The following is a 17,610-nucleotide window of genomic DNA, read 5'->3' as shown; positions in this document are numbered from 1 at the left end:
TCTTTCCCTGCAATGCCTGACCTGAGGATTTCCTGACCGTACAGTCCTCTATTAGGTGTAAGCTGTGTAAGTCCTACAGAGTTTAAAAACAGCAGAAGATGGGAAATATGCAGTGCTCTGATTATGTAGGTTCAATTTTTTCCTTAGTCTCTAAAATTAATTGTTTTCTTTTGACCAGTCATATTTACAGTTTAAATTTCTAATTTACCATGCAAGTGATCTTCATTGTAGAGTTTTTTCTCTGTTTGAGAAAAAGATTTGATTCAACTAAATTATGTATGTTAAAAAGTTTGCATGCTAAGTTGCATAGTAGAATGCTTTGTTAATATTCAAGAACATATACCTAAGGTACCTATATGTAGGTGTATGTATTGACAGCTTGGGAGCTACACATGGTTTAATAAAAGCTGAGGCAAGAGACAGGCCTGTCCTAAACCTTCCTGTTTCTTTCTAATACTTTAACACTCATAGTTTCTAGTGCATTATGTTAGCTTTTTTCGAAAGCTGTTGAGTTCTGTGTCCTAAATGACACTACGGAGGCCTGATGACCTGAAGACCGAATCCTCAGGTCGCAACCCACAGCTAATTTTGGTGAGAGAGTTTCCAGGCTAGTACTTTTTTTAATTCTTCCTTGGTATAGACCCAAATTTGTCGGCGTACTACAGCCACATTTGTCAGCCACACATCAGAGAATCCCAAGTATGCATTTCATGAATGAAATTGCCTTAATGATGGCTACGAAGAATTAAAATATTCTTTTAAGTGCTTAAGAGAATTTGCAGATGCACACACTGTAGGATCTTTATGGTCCTGCTTTTATCTATTACTATAGATTTTGCAAAGTTGTATGACAGTTAGATTTGGCGCTCAAAAATAATTCAAACTGCAGTAAGCGAAATGGAAATAAAGAAGTTGAGCTGAAATGCTGCATAACTAGTTAAAGAAGAAGTGGAAGTCATTTGAAGTGTACATGTCTCGCTTTTATCTGTTGGATCTCTCTTTTCAAATGTGATCTGTCCTATGAAAAGTGTGAGAACTAACAAACATAAAGCATCTCTACCGAAGATGCATGCTAATGTGAAGAGCCGTGCTCATGCTGAGATGATTTACCTCCCCTCAGTTTACTTGGCTAAATATACTAAATGTAAAAAGGAGAGAGCCTAAAATATAGCAAATAAACAAAATTAAAACCTGAGCCACTAACGATTACATTCCTGCAGGCAGAAGAAAAAAGGGGTCAAATGGCAGTTTGTATTTTAGTACTAGAAAACATGCACACTTTTTATATGATTCCCCCCCCCCCCCCACCCGGGTGATATGAAACCTGTGCAAGTACAGTCTTTAATTTCAGGGCTTACAACTTCAGAACTCTAGCTTAAATTTAGTATTTGTTTCAGTATACATACTCCTCAATCTTTTGAACAGAAAGGGAGGAGATTTGAGCTCTGAAAGACAAATTGCCAGCTAAGTTTTTGGTTCCCTTGTCTCTTCAGGAGGAGCTATGAAAATGTTAGACAGACCTCTTATATTTTGTGCTCAAAGGGATGCGTACCATCCCTATTTTTTGAGATAAATGATAGCTGAATTATTGTCTGTTGAACAGTCTATCTTATTTTGCCAGTATAATAGGAAAAAAGGATCCTTTTTAATGGGGAAGGTGTATAAAAATCATATCACTTGTAATATTTCTTTAGCTTTGTGGCATGAAGATCAGTAATAAGGAGAAAGACGTGTGGTGATTGCGATTCAGAAAAAGAATTCCTCCTAAAAACTTTGAAAGACATACGTGTCAGAAGGTAAAAGAGGAATTAGCTCGTAAAACTTCGAATTCTTAAAATACCCTGTTGCAATATTTAGATGTGAGAAGAGTGACTGAGGAGTTCTTGAGCTGATAATAGAGACTGTTTCATAGACAAGGAGCTGTGCATGTAATAGAGCGAGCTGTGCATTCACGACCATCGTATGGATTTGTTTTCAGGCGCTCTCGTATTATTAAAGTATTCTGCGAGGTTCAGTGAATGACTTAAGAACCGCAATGCTTCCCTTGCTATGCATTAGTGTAATTTAGGTTACTATTGCTAAAAAAATTGTCAAAGCTAGTGCAGTATCAGATGTTTCCCTGCGACTGTCAAAAGGCTGTATTATAAGAAAGGACTTGAAATAACTTGTTGGTGCTGTGGGTCAACAGATCCTTTAAATAAAAATTAACTGGCAGCATAGTAGTATGTGAACATAAAATACCACAGAATTTCCTCCACGAGCCTTGTCTCTCCCATCCAAAGATCATTTATCCTTCCTACCACATGGAAATATTCAGTATAATGCAAAAAAGAAATAGTCTTTCTGGAATTGTTTGCTGTGAAAAAAAAAATAAATTAAAAAGTGAATTCTTTTCTGTACTTACATATCTGTAGCTTCTTGGATTCCCTGAGCAGTTAAGGGCATTAGCAGGATGACTTGACTGCAAAAGTTTACCCTTGCACATTGTTTTCAAGAGTGATTACGTGAGTCTCATTTGTGGGAGGGGTAGGGTTTTTCAAGTGCTTAAAAAAACCCCTTGTTTGTATGTTGGTCTTGATTTGCTGCCTACTGTTTTATGGGATGTGAAAGCATCTATTTTTAATCCTTTTACAATCAGTCTGTTCAAAGAGAGTAATTAGAAAGAACCCTCCCGCCTCCCCCCCTGAAGTTACGCATTACTGACTTTCACAGAAGGGACTTTACCCAGAGGTTTACTTGACTAATTGTTGACCAACTAAAACCCCTGAGCGAAGAACTTTGTTGAGATGCCATTTGCGTTTAAAAATAACTGAAGTGTAGTTTGTAGCAAAGAGCTGTACGATCAGTACACGCTTCAAAACTGCTTCTTACTGATCAGATCTGATACAGCACAAGAAAACCTCGGAACTGAGGCATACTGAGATGCTGTGTAAAAACAGACGTCTCGACAGCCCGTGTACATTCCCGGCACTGTTTTAGTATCGTAATGATGAGGAGACTTTACAGAAATGCTCTTTGACAGTGTATGAGGGAGTTGAAAAACTCCAGTGGTTTGAGAGATTAATGAGGATGTGTGCCTTTGTAAGCTGTTTATTGCATTTTGAGCAAGGATAATACTCCTAGTACTACTACTACGCATGTAAGGTAAATACATTAAAGATAAAAAGCTTTTAAAACACAGATCTGGATGCCCTAAAATGATATCGATAAGAATGCGTGGCTAAGGAATGGAAAAGGAATGGGATGTCAAATTGCAAGGTAAGCCGTTGTTACCTGGAATAACCTTGTTTCTGGGTAAAGACCGGCGATCTAAGCGTTAAATTATGTGTTTATTAAGAGGGTTTTGGAGATCAGAGAGAGATGGAAAATCCTGTCATTTGCTGTTAGAGGCTGTGGTCGAGAGTTACCTGGGATTTTCCCCAAAAACTCATACTGATCGTTCATGACTGCAAAGGACTATTTATCTTTAAGGTGGCCTCATTTAGTTAGTGGCCTGATTTTAAGGAACCAGCAAGTAGGCATGGTGATGCTGTTTTTGGTGAGTCCAACCCATGCGGAGGGTGGAATGTCTCTTTGGAAACGTTAGGGCTGTGTTCACGACACCAGCGTTTGCTGGCGTTGCAGTGTTGGAGGCGTGCAGAGATACGATCTCAATGAACATGTCCATCTCATCAGAAAGCCTAAAGTAAACGCAGATCTAACGACAAAGTTAAACTTTACTGAATGTACCTTGTCTTATGGGAAATGTTTTTACTATAGCAGAATGAAGTAGAGCCTTGTGAGCTAATTTGGTGCCTGCCTGGAGCATTTAGTTGGCACTATACGTTGATTTTTCTGGTGCTGAACTCCCAGCGCAGACATGCCTCGATTGCCCTTAGGTGCCAGGGAGCCGAAGGGCTCAGTCTAGGGCTTTCGGCTCCTCAGTTTTTATGGGGCATTTATTTTCTAACGCCACATTCGGAAAGTCTTTGAGAGAACTTACTGGTCTTATTCTGGATTTTTTCCTTTCTTGTTTTTGAATTATTTTTTAATTATTCAGCTTCATCACGGAGTAGGATCCCTTTAAATGAGGTAATGAGAATTAAAGACTGTTTAAAGGGAAATTGCATAGGGAACTTGCTTCCTATGTACGCAAAGTAATACTGCAATGTGGTTCCCTGACCAGCAGCAAAAATACATAGTAGAATGGGAAATTTGAAGATACACAGGCATGTAGTAGTCTTTGCTCAAGGGCTGACATTAGTACCACAGCTTCATGTTGAAGGAAATGTTTATTTCAAAATAGTCTTACCGTGATAAAATAATGCCAATATGTGTTTCCTGCTCTGATTCGCCTTCCTTTGATTAAGATACATTACTAGACTGTACCCTTTGAGTTACGTTGATGTATTAGCTACCAATCCAGCCTAGCATGATGTGATGTTAATTACTTGAGCTAAATGATACGAGCTGCATTCTTTCACTACTTATCCTTCTAGCCATTTGTTTTCTGTTCTTATACAGGTGCTGTTTCTCCAGTATCTGTTTGACTGTCCCAGGATTTGAACATTTAAACCAAAAAGTGTTATCAAAAAGTGTGATACATGTGTGGGTTTACCATTTGTGTGCAAAAACTTGCCAAAAGTTTTGCTTTTGGCATGCAAGGAGAGTAACCTGTAAATTAATATAGCAGTTTGTTACTTTCAGAGGTGGTGACATCAAAGCGGTACAGTTAATATTTTGGCCAGCATGCTATGATGCCTGTGATGATTTATTTTCTGTCTGCTTACTTAGTCCCTAGTCTATTTGAACAGTTCACAAATGGTACTGGATTTGGCTTTACAATTCTGTATTGAGAGAGCTACTACCCAATGTAAGAAATGACTTCTGAATTACACAGGACGTTTATGGATCAACCAGAAAATGAATCCAGACAGCCTGTTTCTTAACTGCAAAACTTCCCTTCCTTCCAAAACTAACTCCTTTTGTTTTCTGGGAGAGTGGTCAGGTATCTAGAACTAAGCTGTAGCTGAATCCTGTCTTTTTTTGTGGACAGACATGATTTCTCAAGTGACTCGAGTTAGCGGAAGAGTAAATGATGACTCACCAGTGAGTCACGGTAACTGCACAGGCCAAATAAAATGTGTTAGGTTAATCTAGATGGGGAAGAAGAAATTAAGCACCCAAGCTTAGATGAACTTGGGGCGCTAAAACTTTCAGTACAGCTGTTGAACTGTACCTCCTCAACAAAATACTCCACCATCTAAATCCCTTCAGCTTTTCCTCATGCCTTCACATGTCTTCTGCCTCGCTCCAGTTTCTGTGCCAGATTTCGCAGATTGTGGGATTCACTGGGAGCCCCTGCCTTTTAGAAACGTGCAAGCTCCTCTCTCTTGCTGAACACAAACTCTGGTTTGGTTAACATGATCAATCATGAAAGCAAACCTGCCTGGTAAACTGTCACCATCCATCACTTGCTGCAGACATCTGATGCAGAGCAGCAACTGTCAGTGGGTAAGCAATGGTAACGAACTCTGTAACACCTAGCTGACATTAATAACTTATCAGTTAAGGATAAATAGAGTGATGCAGTACTCATTTGTGGCACAGGATTTGGCCAGCCGTTCCTACAATGCTCCATCGGTTTCATTGGTATCTCCATACGTTGGCCTTCACATGAATGGCAGCATACTAATCATATTTTAAATAAAGGACAGGGGCCTTGATTTAAAAAAACAAAAATAAAAAATTATCTTCATATTCAGCTTGTAGCACTAATTCCTTGATGGTTTGCAGGAATTGCTTGCCTGAGGGCAGGATATTGTGAATACCTAACTGAAGAAATTTTGTGTTGTATATTACAGCAGGCTGGTAGAATAGAAATGGTCGGGTATTGTAAGTCAACTTTGCACAACGACGGTTGAGGGGAGATAGGATTAACTGATCTTTTTAGAAAAAGCTAAAGAAAAATGATTACATATCTTAGCATCTTATTAATGATGAATAAATGAAAACTGAAATTGGAAGAAAGATTCTAGCCAGCAGAAGAGAAAAGATCTGGTTTAGCTCACCAGTGGGAAGGGAAAGGAACTTGAAACTGGTTTACAAAGGAGCCGAGCAGTTTATGGAATAAATTGTTGGATAGTCTTGCATTGAAAACTAAAGCATTTTGTAGGAGAGATAGATGTCTGACTTCTGTCTTCATGAGGGGATTGTAAAGTGTTCGGTCAGTTGGTTGGTCTCATATTTTAATGAACCCAAAGTTGCAGTGATTCTGCTGAGATATCCATGGACAGGAGGGACCTTTCTTTTCCCCTCAAGAGGTACAACTTCAAGTTTTGTCTTGGAGTTTTTTTCCCACTGTCTTCCTGCATTCCTGTGAAATCCTGGCAGTTAGATACATGAGTATTGGGTAACGTACCCTAATGCTTTTGCGGGTGTCGAGGGGCCTCAGGCACTGGGGTGTCCTGCTCATGTGTAGCGAAAGGCTTGGGTGCAGTAGATGGTTCCTTGGAGTCCCGGACTGCATCAGGCAGAGGGTCCCAACTACCAAGGGTGGTCATATTCCAGGGAGTTCCCTAATTTTAAGGAATGTTATCGAGAATGTTTTAACATTTTCAGAATAAAGGCTGGCACCTGAAGTGTGATACGGCAGTGTCTGGACAGCCTGTAGGAACGCAGAGCACTGAAGTAACCTAGTAACTTGAATTACAAGCCCACTGTTTACGTGCTCTGTATTATCTGCAGCTGCTTTTATAACTGATATTTTCAGTTCCCCCGAAAATACATGGTTGTGAATTTGTCAGGTTAATGTTTTTATGAAGAACTTAAATGAAGAAGAATACAGTGCCACATTTAGTAAGTGTAGTGAGTTATTCTGAATAAAATAACAGGTTATTTCTGCAAGTTCAATCCTGCAGAACTTCCACTGACAATGATAGGTATTTTTGCAGAAGTAACATTTAGCTTTCTACCCATTTGTTCATACAATTTAGAACACTTTTCTGTAATTTGTCCATACGTTTACTGAAGTTAAAATGTTTTTCATCTATATTTAATAGTCAGCCTTTTAAACTTTAAGTAGCATGTTTCTCTTATGAGAAGTACTTGCCCTTGATTCTTTTCTGCCAGTAGCTTCTGCATCTCTGGTTTATTTTTTTCAAGGTTATTGTTTCTTCAAGTTGTTTTTTTTTCTCTGTGCAAAGCCAATCTCATCACTTCATATGATGTAGGATGTTCCCATCTGGTCTGCTGTGTTTCTTTTTCACTGCAAACATTGAAATTTAACATGCTTTTCAAAATTAGGATATAGTTGTTGTTCAACCCGCTATTACAGTACAAGTTCGGGATGAACATGATGTCCATATAGAGTGTTCAAACTCTAGAATTTAATCTTTCATGTTTGAGAGTTTTCTGGTTTACTTGAAAATTTTATTTTCTAACCCACATGATTGAAATTAACTGGCTAAACGTGAAGTGGGCATAAACTCAGTTTAGAGTTAGCAAGTATTTGTGTCTATGGCCCTTCTTTGTACATAGACATCTGAAGTTTCTAGCAGAAGTTAATTGTGGCACTTAGAATCATTATGGTTGGAAGAGACCTCAAAGATCATCAAGTCCAACCGTATACCCAACACCACCATGCCCGCTAAACCCACTGACCCATGTCTCGAAGTACCACATCTAAATGTTTTTTGAACACCTCCAGGGATGGTGACTCCACCACGTCCCTGGGGAGCCCGTTCCAATGCCTAACGACTCTTACAGTGAAGAAGTTCTTCCTAATATCCACCCTGAACCTCCCCTGGCGCAACTTGAGACCGTTTCCTCTTGTCCTATGGCTAGTTACCGGGGAGAAGAGACCAACCCCCACCTGGCTACACCCTCCTTTCAGGCAGTTGTAGAGGGCGATCAGGTCTCCCCTCAGCCTCCTCTTCTCCAGACCAAACACCCCCAGCTCCCTCAGCCGCTCCCCATCAGACTTGTGCTCCAGACCCTTAACCACCTTCCTTGCCCTTCTCTGGACTCGCTCCAGAACCCCAAGGTCTTTCTTGTAGTGAGGGGCCCAGAACTGAACACAGCACTCGAGGTGTGGCCTCACCAGTGCCCAGTACAGGGGGACGATCACTGCCCTGGTCCTGCTGGCCACACTGTTTCTGATACAGGCCAGGATGCTGCTGGCCTTCTTGGCCACCTGGGCACACTGCTGGCTCATGTTCAGCCGGCTGTTCACCAAATAGAATCATAGAAAAAGGTTGTTCCTGATATTCTCATAGTATAATGAACAAAGAGCTGGGATGAAGGCCTCTGGAAAAGGAGAGAAAGTAGAGGAAAGGAGATTAAAAAGAATGAGGGGAAAAGCGAAAACAAGAGGAAAAGAGAGAAGTGAAAAAGAAAGAGAATTGAAGTAGTCCTTCAATAAGAGCATGCTTTCCACTTGTAGATGTTGAATCTGACTATATGTTACCAAACAATTAATTGACATAACTAGAAGAGTTAAGAACCAGTCCTTTTATTTAAAGTACCTGGATGGATGTTTGTACCTGTCTAGTGAAATACAGGAACAGAAATCCCTCCAGTGATTATAGGCTTCAGGAACAAGGCTTTGATTCTTCACCGAATAATAAGAGTAGCTTAGGTTTGACAGGACCTCTGACAGTCATCTAGTTCAACCCTGGCTTCAAAGCGTGTCCAGCAAGAGCAGGTTACTTAGGACTGTGTGTCCGGGCTCTATCTCTGAGGATGGAGATTCTAGCTCCAGGCAACCAGATACGGTACCGGACCATCATGACCCCCAGCTAAACTTGCTGCAGTATATCCATGCCTTTCTGGAAGTGAGGAACCCAAAAGGGGACACAATGATTCAGGTTCAGGCTCAGAAGTGCTGAGCAATCACTTTCCTTGGCCTGGTGACTACGTGCTTGATAATGCAACCCTGTATGCGATTGACCATTCCTGCAAGGGCAAACTGCTGATTAACATTCGAAGGATTCTCCAGCTTCTTGTCTGCAAATCTGTTTTCTAACCAGTCTGTACTGGTTATTCCAACCCAGGAGGAAGGCTCTGCTGTTGCTTGTTTTGAACTCCGAAAGGTTCCTGTGAGCCCATTTCTCCAGCCCGTCAAGGAATATCTGAATGTGACCCTGCTGTCCAAAGTATTGACTGCTCCCTCCAATTTGACCTCATTCCCCAACTTGCTGGAATTGCACTCTGTCCCATCATCCAGGTCGTTAATAAAGACAATAAATACTGTTGGCCCCAGCATGGATCCCCGAGGGAAGCTGCTAGGAACTGGCTGCTGTTGGGACTTTGTACTGCTGGTCAGAACCCTTTGAGTCCGGCAGTGCAGCCGGTTTTCCTCAAATCTGCTTATCCAGTCCATATCTCCCCAGTTTTCCTTCAAGGACACAAGAGGAGACTGAGTGAAAGGCCATCCTAAAGTCAGAGCCTACAACATTCGCTGCCTTCACCTTCCTTGTCCACAGCGCCAGAGTCGCCCTTGGTAAACCCATACGGGACGTAGGCAATGGCGTTGTCCGTCACCTGGCTGGCAATGGCTTCTAGGACATTTACTCTATAACTTTCCCAGGGACAGAGGTGAGGCTCGTAGCTACCTGAATCCTCCTCTTGCCCTCCTTGAAGATGAGTGTGACATTTCCATTTTTCCAGTCATCAGGAACCTGCCCTGCTCTCCACAATGTTTTGGTGATAGTAACATCAGCCCTCTCCCTCAGCACCCTGAGGTACAGCCCATCTTCCTTTACAGCAAGTGTTGCTCCAGTCCCATAGCAGGCTCAGGGACCCGGGAGGCCTGAGGGCAAAACTAACCAGTGAAAACTGAGGCAAAAAAGGCATCAAGTACCTTGACTTTTTTCATGTCCTTTGTCATTAGGTCCCTTTTTCCATCAGGCAGTGAGTCCACATTTTCCTTAGCCGTCTGCTTGTTGTCCCTTACTGTGTCACTCATGTTCTAGTATTGTAGATAACGTCTCTGACAGACCTGCTGTAGATAAGCAGCATCTCCATATAGATGGTCAAAAACAAGGCATGAGTAATAGATGGAAAATTCTGAGGGCAACAGAAAAGATTAATTGAAATTTCCTAAGTAAAAGTACAGAATTATGTAATGAAAGTTGAGGGTGAAAGTTTAAAATTAATGGAAATAAATTTTCACACAGCAGAGTCACCTGTACAAATGAGTTTCACAGAATATTTTGAAGAGCATTAGTTTTGACATTTTAAAAAAAAGATACCTGAATGGGTATTTATGTAATAACTATTTATACTAGATGTGAACTCTGTCTAAAATCCAAGAACTGATGCCTTTGGAGGCATACGTCTGCGTGCCTACAAACGTACTGGTTTAGGAGAAAAGGTCCATCACTAGGTTTCCTCTAGCTCCTCTAGACTGTCGGGTACTGAGCAGTGTCGGACACTGGACTTTGAATGACACGGATCACTACCCTGGACTGGGATGGTGCTTTCTGTGGTCTCTGTTGACATTAATGGTGAATATTAACATTTAAGGAACCTTTCAACATTCTCTAATCTCTTTTTAAAATGCACTCGCAGTCATGGGAAATTCCTTTTTGTACTTTCCCATCTTACGATTGCGTGCAGTCTCGCAAGTGAAATCTCTGTGTCACTGTTCATCACAGGAGGAATAAAACCTGAAAAGCGTGCCACAGTTTTGGTACTCCCTCAGGTCATTTGGGAAAAGTAGGAAGAAATCATTTAAAATTACATTTCTAAGAAGGGAAAAGATCTTTTTTTCTTTGTTTTTCTTCTCTCTTCACTTATAAAACCTGATTTACTTCAGTGAATACTGTCTACAATGGAAGCACTCTGATGAAGAATTAATTTTGTATGTGGTACTCTTATAGCTGTGCCTATCACTCCTACAACTTAAATTATTTGAATTTATTTTGAGAACGTGGTGCGTGTGTTTATACAGGTGTTCTTTGTTTATGTAAGAAGGATTATGTGCAAAATTTAACATTTTTCAGTAGTTCCTGAGTTAGCATTCTCTATACATTCAAGTGCATCTGTGTGTGAAACGGATGGTACTAAAAATGTTTCTATAATTAAACTGTATTTAAGTCCTCAGAGAGGAAGCTTTTCAGCAAGCTGAACTTCAAATATAACAAACAAAATGATAGCGAAATGCTCTTAAGCCACGGCCCATTAAATGAGTAAAAATAATGTTTGAAGGGGTTTTTTTTTCATAGCTGTGGGTGTTGCGTTTGGCAGTTATTCAGGAAACATAAGTTTTATTATTCAGACCATCATTTCACATAGTATTACTCCTATCAGTAGTTCCTCCTGAAGGGAAATGTCTTTGAGTGAACACTTCAAGTTAGTTAGGTCCTGGTTTGTGACATTTGCGGAATTCCCTCTGAGTATAAAAGATCCCTTTGGTGTAGAGGCCTGTGGAAACTCCAACTCTTGAAAGTTTTGATAAGCCTGGCGAGCTGCCTGGAGGTCACCGCTGCTGGCGGGGTGGGCCGTGGCTACCTGAAGTGACTTTTTCTTCTTCCCCTTCTCCATCCTAGGAAGTATTCTTCTTCTAGAATCTCCTATATCCATGCCTTTGGCATTGGTTCTGCTGCAACCTCTCCTGTTGGTTTTAATAGGTGTTTTAGTTTTCTGGGCGTTTTATCATGAGGAACATAGGCTTTGTATCTGGGTATATGGATGAAATGCACTGGTTTGTGTTCACAAGTTCAATCTAGGTATCTGGTCATTGTAAAAGGTGCCTGAGCCTTAAATTCTATGAAACTGCTTCCAATGAAGGTTTAGAAACCTAATAAATATCTTGTGCTGTGATTAAGGTGAGGACCCCTGAGAAAGTTAGTTATTTTTAGGGCTGTGGAAGTCCCTGGCAAAGGGAAGTTAAATCAAACTGTTGATATTCCCATCTTAGATACTGCAGTCTATTGGCAATCCTTTAACACTTTAAGCCTGGGTAAATAATAGGAGCTTAACTTCATAAGTGAAACGGTTTCCATAACCTTTCGGGAAAGGTATAATCCTTACCATTTGTCCATTTGAATCAAAGAGGTTTTGTTCTGATGCAAGAGACTGCCGCTGTTCTTTTTGTGTGCTGTATTTTATAGAAACACTCTGCTATTAGACTAAATATGTTGCGTTCTCTCTACTGCTTCCAGTCTTAAACATTTGGAAGTAAGATACTTTTTGTCACCTGTTCTTCTTATTTGCTAATGAATCTGTTGTCCTGAATGCCGCAAGTTATCTAATTGTTGGTTCCCAAGGAAGACCTTTGTTTGCAAAGTGGTACTTTGGATTACGTTTTGATTGTTACATACTTGGGATTAATTACTTTTGATTGTTTCATGCTACTCTTGCTAGTAACATTCTTATTAATCATCTGTATCTTTCTTTTTGCAGCTTGGGTCCTGTGTTTGCGCTGTTTGTACCATTTTATTCCTCCATTCCAAGAGTGCAGGTGACACAAGTATTAGGCCACTTTTCTATCACAAACAAGACACTAGTCTACATACTGGGTTTACAGGTATGGTATGTACTTGCTTGTTCATCTTTTAATGGATTACTAATGTAGTAGTTAGTATTTCTGTATGTTTGTCTATGAATTTTCATGCTTCCTTATGTATCGTTCCACATATGTTTAGCTAGTGACTGTCCCATCAACTAAAATATTGAAAAGCATGTGTTACTAGTATGCATTTCTACATGCGGAAGTGGTGAGCAAGTGATCTGTTGTCCTCTGTCCTGATTGTCTTGCATGGGGAAATATAACAGACAGTTCTACAATATTTTTTTTTTAACAACAAAATGAACTAGATGAAAATAGATGAAAACAGAACCTGATGCTAAGGTATATCTATCTTTCACCTTCTAATTTGCTTATATTCTTGACTTTGTGTATTTTCCCCATGTCTGTTAGAGCTCAAACAAAGCTATAGAATACAGTATTTTTCTGTGGTAAGACTGTCGGTAAATAATCAAGGTTTCGGCTGAATTCCACTTTTATATAAATTAAAATTCTTTGGATATCAAACATTACCATGTAACAGATAATTTAAAATAGTGTAACATAGAGCACGGCAATATCATGTAGTATTATGTTAAAGACGAGTGGAAAAATATAGGTACTTGGTACAGAAAGGCAGTAGTTGTTCAAGAAACAACAAAAAACCCCAGCAGCCTAGAAATGAATGGACACTCATGTCACAACCTGAATTATGAAACAGAAGACGTGCAAACTTATGAGAAACTATACTCATTTTTATATATTCCAGGGACTCAGAAATACCTCTAGCGCTAGCAATGGAAAGCACCATAGTTCTGTGAAGTGTGGTAGAGAGTATTTTAGAAAAAATGATCGGTTTTGGAATATTGACTCCTGCTCCACGTGAACATTTCATTCATCCCTTTTGCTGTTCAGCCTCTGGATTCCTTCCGTTCCTGCCCCAGCACCTTCTTGATCTTTCAGAAATCTTGTTTTCTTTCTTCTGAACCCATCAATACCACTATTATTCCGGTCTTTGGGAAAGCCATGTTGTCTGAGCCCTTTTCCATCATGTCCTTTGCCTTTTGCTTTCATACACACACCACCTCCGATACAGAGCGTTGCTGTTACTAATCACTGTATCTTCGCTGATCTTTCCCTGCTGCGTACAGAATGGTTGCTGCCGTCACACAGAGGCTGAGGGAAAAATCATTTGCCTTCTCCTCATGTATAAACCCTGCCCTTACCTCTAGTCATTCTTTCCGTAGTCAGAAGTCTAGAGGGAAGGTGTTCTCATGATTCAGTCGGCATCGTGCAGAACTATTTTAGTAACCAGTATCAGTCTAATTTTCAGCTCATTTTTCCAGTTGGTGATAACCTTCTCCAGGTGATTAATCACATACTTTACTAGAAACAACGAGCCACCCTGCTCGCTTACCAGGATTTTTTTTAAAATTCACTCCGACCTCTTTCTGTGATTTAATGTCGACAAATATACCACTGGGTGAGAACTTTATTTCTTTAATTTTGATGCTCATGCTTAGTCTCTCTGTGACTGTGTGTCTGAGAGCTTCACTTGCACTGCCTGCCCCGCTTGGAACTCTTCTCCTGTTGCTGCTGAGTCATTTCCTTTGCTTCAGTCTTTCAGACTTGTTTTGCTGTGCAGCCTATAACTGACATCCTGTTACACTTCGTATGCTATATGAAAATAAAATGTATTGTTCTGTAGAAGGAGAAAAATTATTGGATCCCTGTGTTTTTTCCACTTCTGCCTCTTCTGGAATACATCTGGTTGTAATGTTAAACTGAATTTTCAGAGAGATAAATGTCTGACTTCTCCCATTGTCACGATAAGTACATAGCCTATATAATATTGCAATATAGTTATGCAGACAACCACAGCTTTGTAAAATTAAAATTTTAAATCACTGCTCTTGTCTTCTAGCTCTTAACCTCTGGTTCTTACATCTGGATTTTAGCCTTAAGTGGATTGGTAAGTCTTACTGTTTTAAAAATCCTGTGTTGCTTAAAACGCTCTGTTATGTATACAATCAGTGCAGTACATTTGGACTCAAAAAGAACAGAAATTACTGACTAATGTTTTTATTTGTGACGGTAAGTAGAAAGTTTTGGACTTTAACTTCCAAAGATGTAAAGCACTGGCTGGGTGGTGAAAAACTGACAGACAACGAAAGAACTGGTTAATATTTGCAGGGTGCCACTGCTCTCTCACCCCCTAAAATTAATTTTACTGCTATGGATATAGCTTTAGACCCACAACTATAAATGAAACTATTGAGGAAACGGTAGAAATGTTTACCCTATTGGGTTTTTTGGTGATTGTTTTCAGTAAGCCTCCAGCTTTTATTCTGAAAAGCAGCTTTTAACAAGTTTGCTGTGAGGATTTTTCATGTTTTGCTGATCTCCTTGGACATCCGTAGTATAGCTGTTTCTCACTATGATAACAGCAGTAAGGATGTAAAATCACTTTCTTCACACCAGTCAGATGAAGTCGGTGTGGTCTGTCTTTTTCCTTTCTGACTGTGTTCTTAGTACTAAGGCACTTTGTGCTAAAACAGATTGTACTAAATCTTCCAGATTGTTAGATACTGATAAGCTGCTTCTAAAATTTTACAAACTCAGAAATTAGGAGCCCAGACTCTGATTTCTTGGCCCAAAATACTGCTGCTTTTCAAATAGTGAAAGTGCCACCTCTTCCAAAGAAGCTCATTATTAAATTAATGCAATCCTAAGAAGAACTTAAATTGTGCCCTTGCTATTTAGAACCTACTAATTTGAATTTGCAGTGAGCTCAGAGTGAGATGCCTGTGGACGCTTCATATATTGCTGCTATAACTCAGTAGTTTGGTCTCTTACCATTTGTGTTGACTATTCCGAAATATTCTGTGAGCTCGCAGGAGAACTAACAGAAGTGATGGAGCAGTAAATAGTGAAGTCTGCTTAGCAATTTGGTCTGACCATAAATATTGATGAAAACAGTGCAACTAACAAACCACAATTTCTCTCTCCTGGAGATCAGCCTAAACCTCCGTGCCCGCCTAAGGATCTGTGACTTCCTCCAAACGCAATACCCTTCCTGTTACTCTTCTGGCTCTTTTAATAGCCCTTCCTTTTGTACAGGTGTTCATTAGAGAGGGAAGGAAAGGAAAGGAAAGGAAACGAAAGGAAAGAAAAGGAAAGGAAAGACATTTTAACTCCCTCTTTCCTGGTGGCAGGAACTGTATGTATATTTGGTTGTACAGACTTATAAAAAACGGCTCAAGTTTTTTTTTCGTAATATATTATGTGGTTCTTATTTTAATTCCCTTTTAACGTATAGTTTTATTCAGCTGTATAATGCACCTTTATTAGGATTCTTTTTCATAAACGGCCTTTTTTTTGATTGTAGGTCGACAGTATGTTTTACATGGGTATAAATTGAGCTTTCTCTGTGTCATGGGAAGGCTTAAAAAAATTATCTGAAGTTTTCATATTGCTTCAGTCAGCATCAGTTAAGTCATCATCGATGATGATGTGCTTTCAGTCTCATTTTTTTTCCAGTAAGCAGAGAGCTGCACTCTACTGCTTTGTAATAAGTGCTACAATTTGGAAAGAAATTCGTGTTACGAATTTCAGCCATTTTTTGCACAGCATATCTGTCACAGTTCTGTGAATAAGAAGTCTCTTTTTTCCTCTTTTAGAAATTATAATTTGGCATCTTTTAGGAAAACTTGATAAAGGAATAAAGTTTCACAGTATATTAAATAATCTGAAGAGGGATATGAAATACTAAAAAGGCACCTTCTAGCACTACAGGTGTAGATACTTGATAACATACGTACATGTACAATTACAGAAATACGTAGGTTGTCAAAGCAATGTTAAGTCATGCCGACAACATATGTATTTTTGTAATTCTTACTGTTCTTGACATTTTCTAACATACTGTATCTTTGAATACAGTTGAATCAAATTGTTATGTATTTCTACAAAAAGGCTGAGTAAATCCATGAACACCAAGTCAGCTAGGTGTGATATTTAGTCACTAGTTCATTGCCTGTTAGACACTTCTCTCACTGTATTTTTAGCTCTAAAGATCACTTAGACACTCATATGACTGTATATGATGCTGTTCTGCAATTTAGCCTTTGTTGCACTTCTGCTTATGTGGAGTACTAAAATGGATGGTGCCAGCACGATTTCTGAATTGTTGTCGGTTTCCACTTTCTCTTCACTATGTTCTTGGTTTAGGTTTATTTAAATTCTCACAATTTGTATTTTATCGTGTAATGAATGCTAAATGGGATCTGACTTTCCATGTACAAGATGTGGCACTGGAGATTGATTTCTGTGTTCATCCTTGCTAATGCTGTTAGACTTCCCTATGAATTCCAGGCAGAGTGTAGAGCAACTGGGATTTGTACCGCCTTGAGTTCTTGCTTTCAGTGGTTTTGGGCAATGCCGTCGTTAACAGAAATGTGTTTGCATGGGTGCATGAGTCTATGTATGCAGGTAGGCATTGATGTAATGTGCCTGGTGATAGGGAATTGTAGACAATTTGTAGTTTGAGGCTGGATTGTTCTCAGTCACAGAGATTACAGCACATGTTTTGTTACTGGAATACAAAAGGTCTACTGTGTCTGTCTTTGCCATAAGGTATATCTTCCTTGATCTCGAATTTTGAATCAGCATAGGAATACACTCTTAAAGGCAGCTTCTTTACTCTCCAGATGAAACTGGAGTACCTCTGGATTATCATTCTTTTGGTATGTCAGTATGGGCCTGGTAATTTCAGTGGCTGGTATGTTGTGTAAAACGTGCTGTTTAAATACATGAGGCTTATTTACAAAGAAGGGAGAATTTAAGAAGTAGACTGCAAACAAATTCTCAAATCTGTTATAATCAGTAATCTGTAATGTCATTCATCTTATAAATTATAAGACTAATTTTGTTTCTTGTGATTTGTTTTGCCAGGAATATAGCATACTTGGTACATACAGTCCAGATTTGCTTCTTATGATAGGTGGTTTTTTTATGTCACAAAAGTGGGAAACTTCATATTAGAGATGCAGATGTATCATGAAAGTCATACATCCTATTTCCATTTGACTTCGAGCCAGAAATTCTTTCAATAGTTTTTT

At 39.5% G+C, this 17,610-nt stretch overlaps 2 protein-coding genes across 2 annotated transcripts in view; one reads left to right on the top strand and one right to left on the bottom strand.

The window, feature by feature from the left end:
* Positions 1–2,511, bottom strand: part of GPR183 (G protein-coupled receptor 183) — a 9,426-nt gene extending 6,915 nt beyond the window's left edge. Inside the window, exon 1 of the mRNA XM_009707286.1 lies at positions 2,405–2,511. Within this exon, the coding sequence (XP_009705588.1) occupies positions 2,405–2,445 (41 nt within the window). The 5' untranslated portion in view covers positions 2,446–2,511. The remainder of the gene's footprint in view (positions 1–2,404) is intronic.
* A 9,128-nt stretch (positions 2,512–11,639) lies between these two features.
* The window catches only part of LOC104167135 (ubiquitin-associated domain-containing protein 2), a 35,283-nt gene continuing 29,312 nt past the window's right edge, over positions 11,640–17,610 (top strand). Inside the window, exons 1-3 of the mRNA XM_009707285.1 lie at positions 11,640–11,686; positions 12,388–12,511; positions 14,415–14,462. Of these exons, the coding sequence (XP_009705587.1) occupies positions 11,640–11,686; positions 12,388–12,511; positions 14,415–14,462 (219 nt within the window). The remainder of the gene's footprint in view (positions 11,687–12,387; positions 12,512–14,414; positions 14,463–17,610) is intronic.

This window comes from Cariama cristata, unplaced genomic scaffold (assembly GCF_000690535.1).
Source record: "Cariama cristata isolate BGI_N322 unplaced genomic scaffold, ASM69053v1 scaffold40089, whole genome shotgun sequence".
In the NCBI taxonomy this organism is placed as follows: domain Eukaryota; kingdom Metazoa; phylum Chordata; class Aves; order Cariamiformes; family Cariamidae; genus Cariama; species Cariama cristata.
The sequence above is the reverse complement of the archived record's forward strand: the minus strand, read 5'-3'. Positions and strand labels throughout refer to the sequence as shown.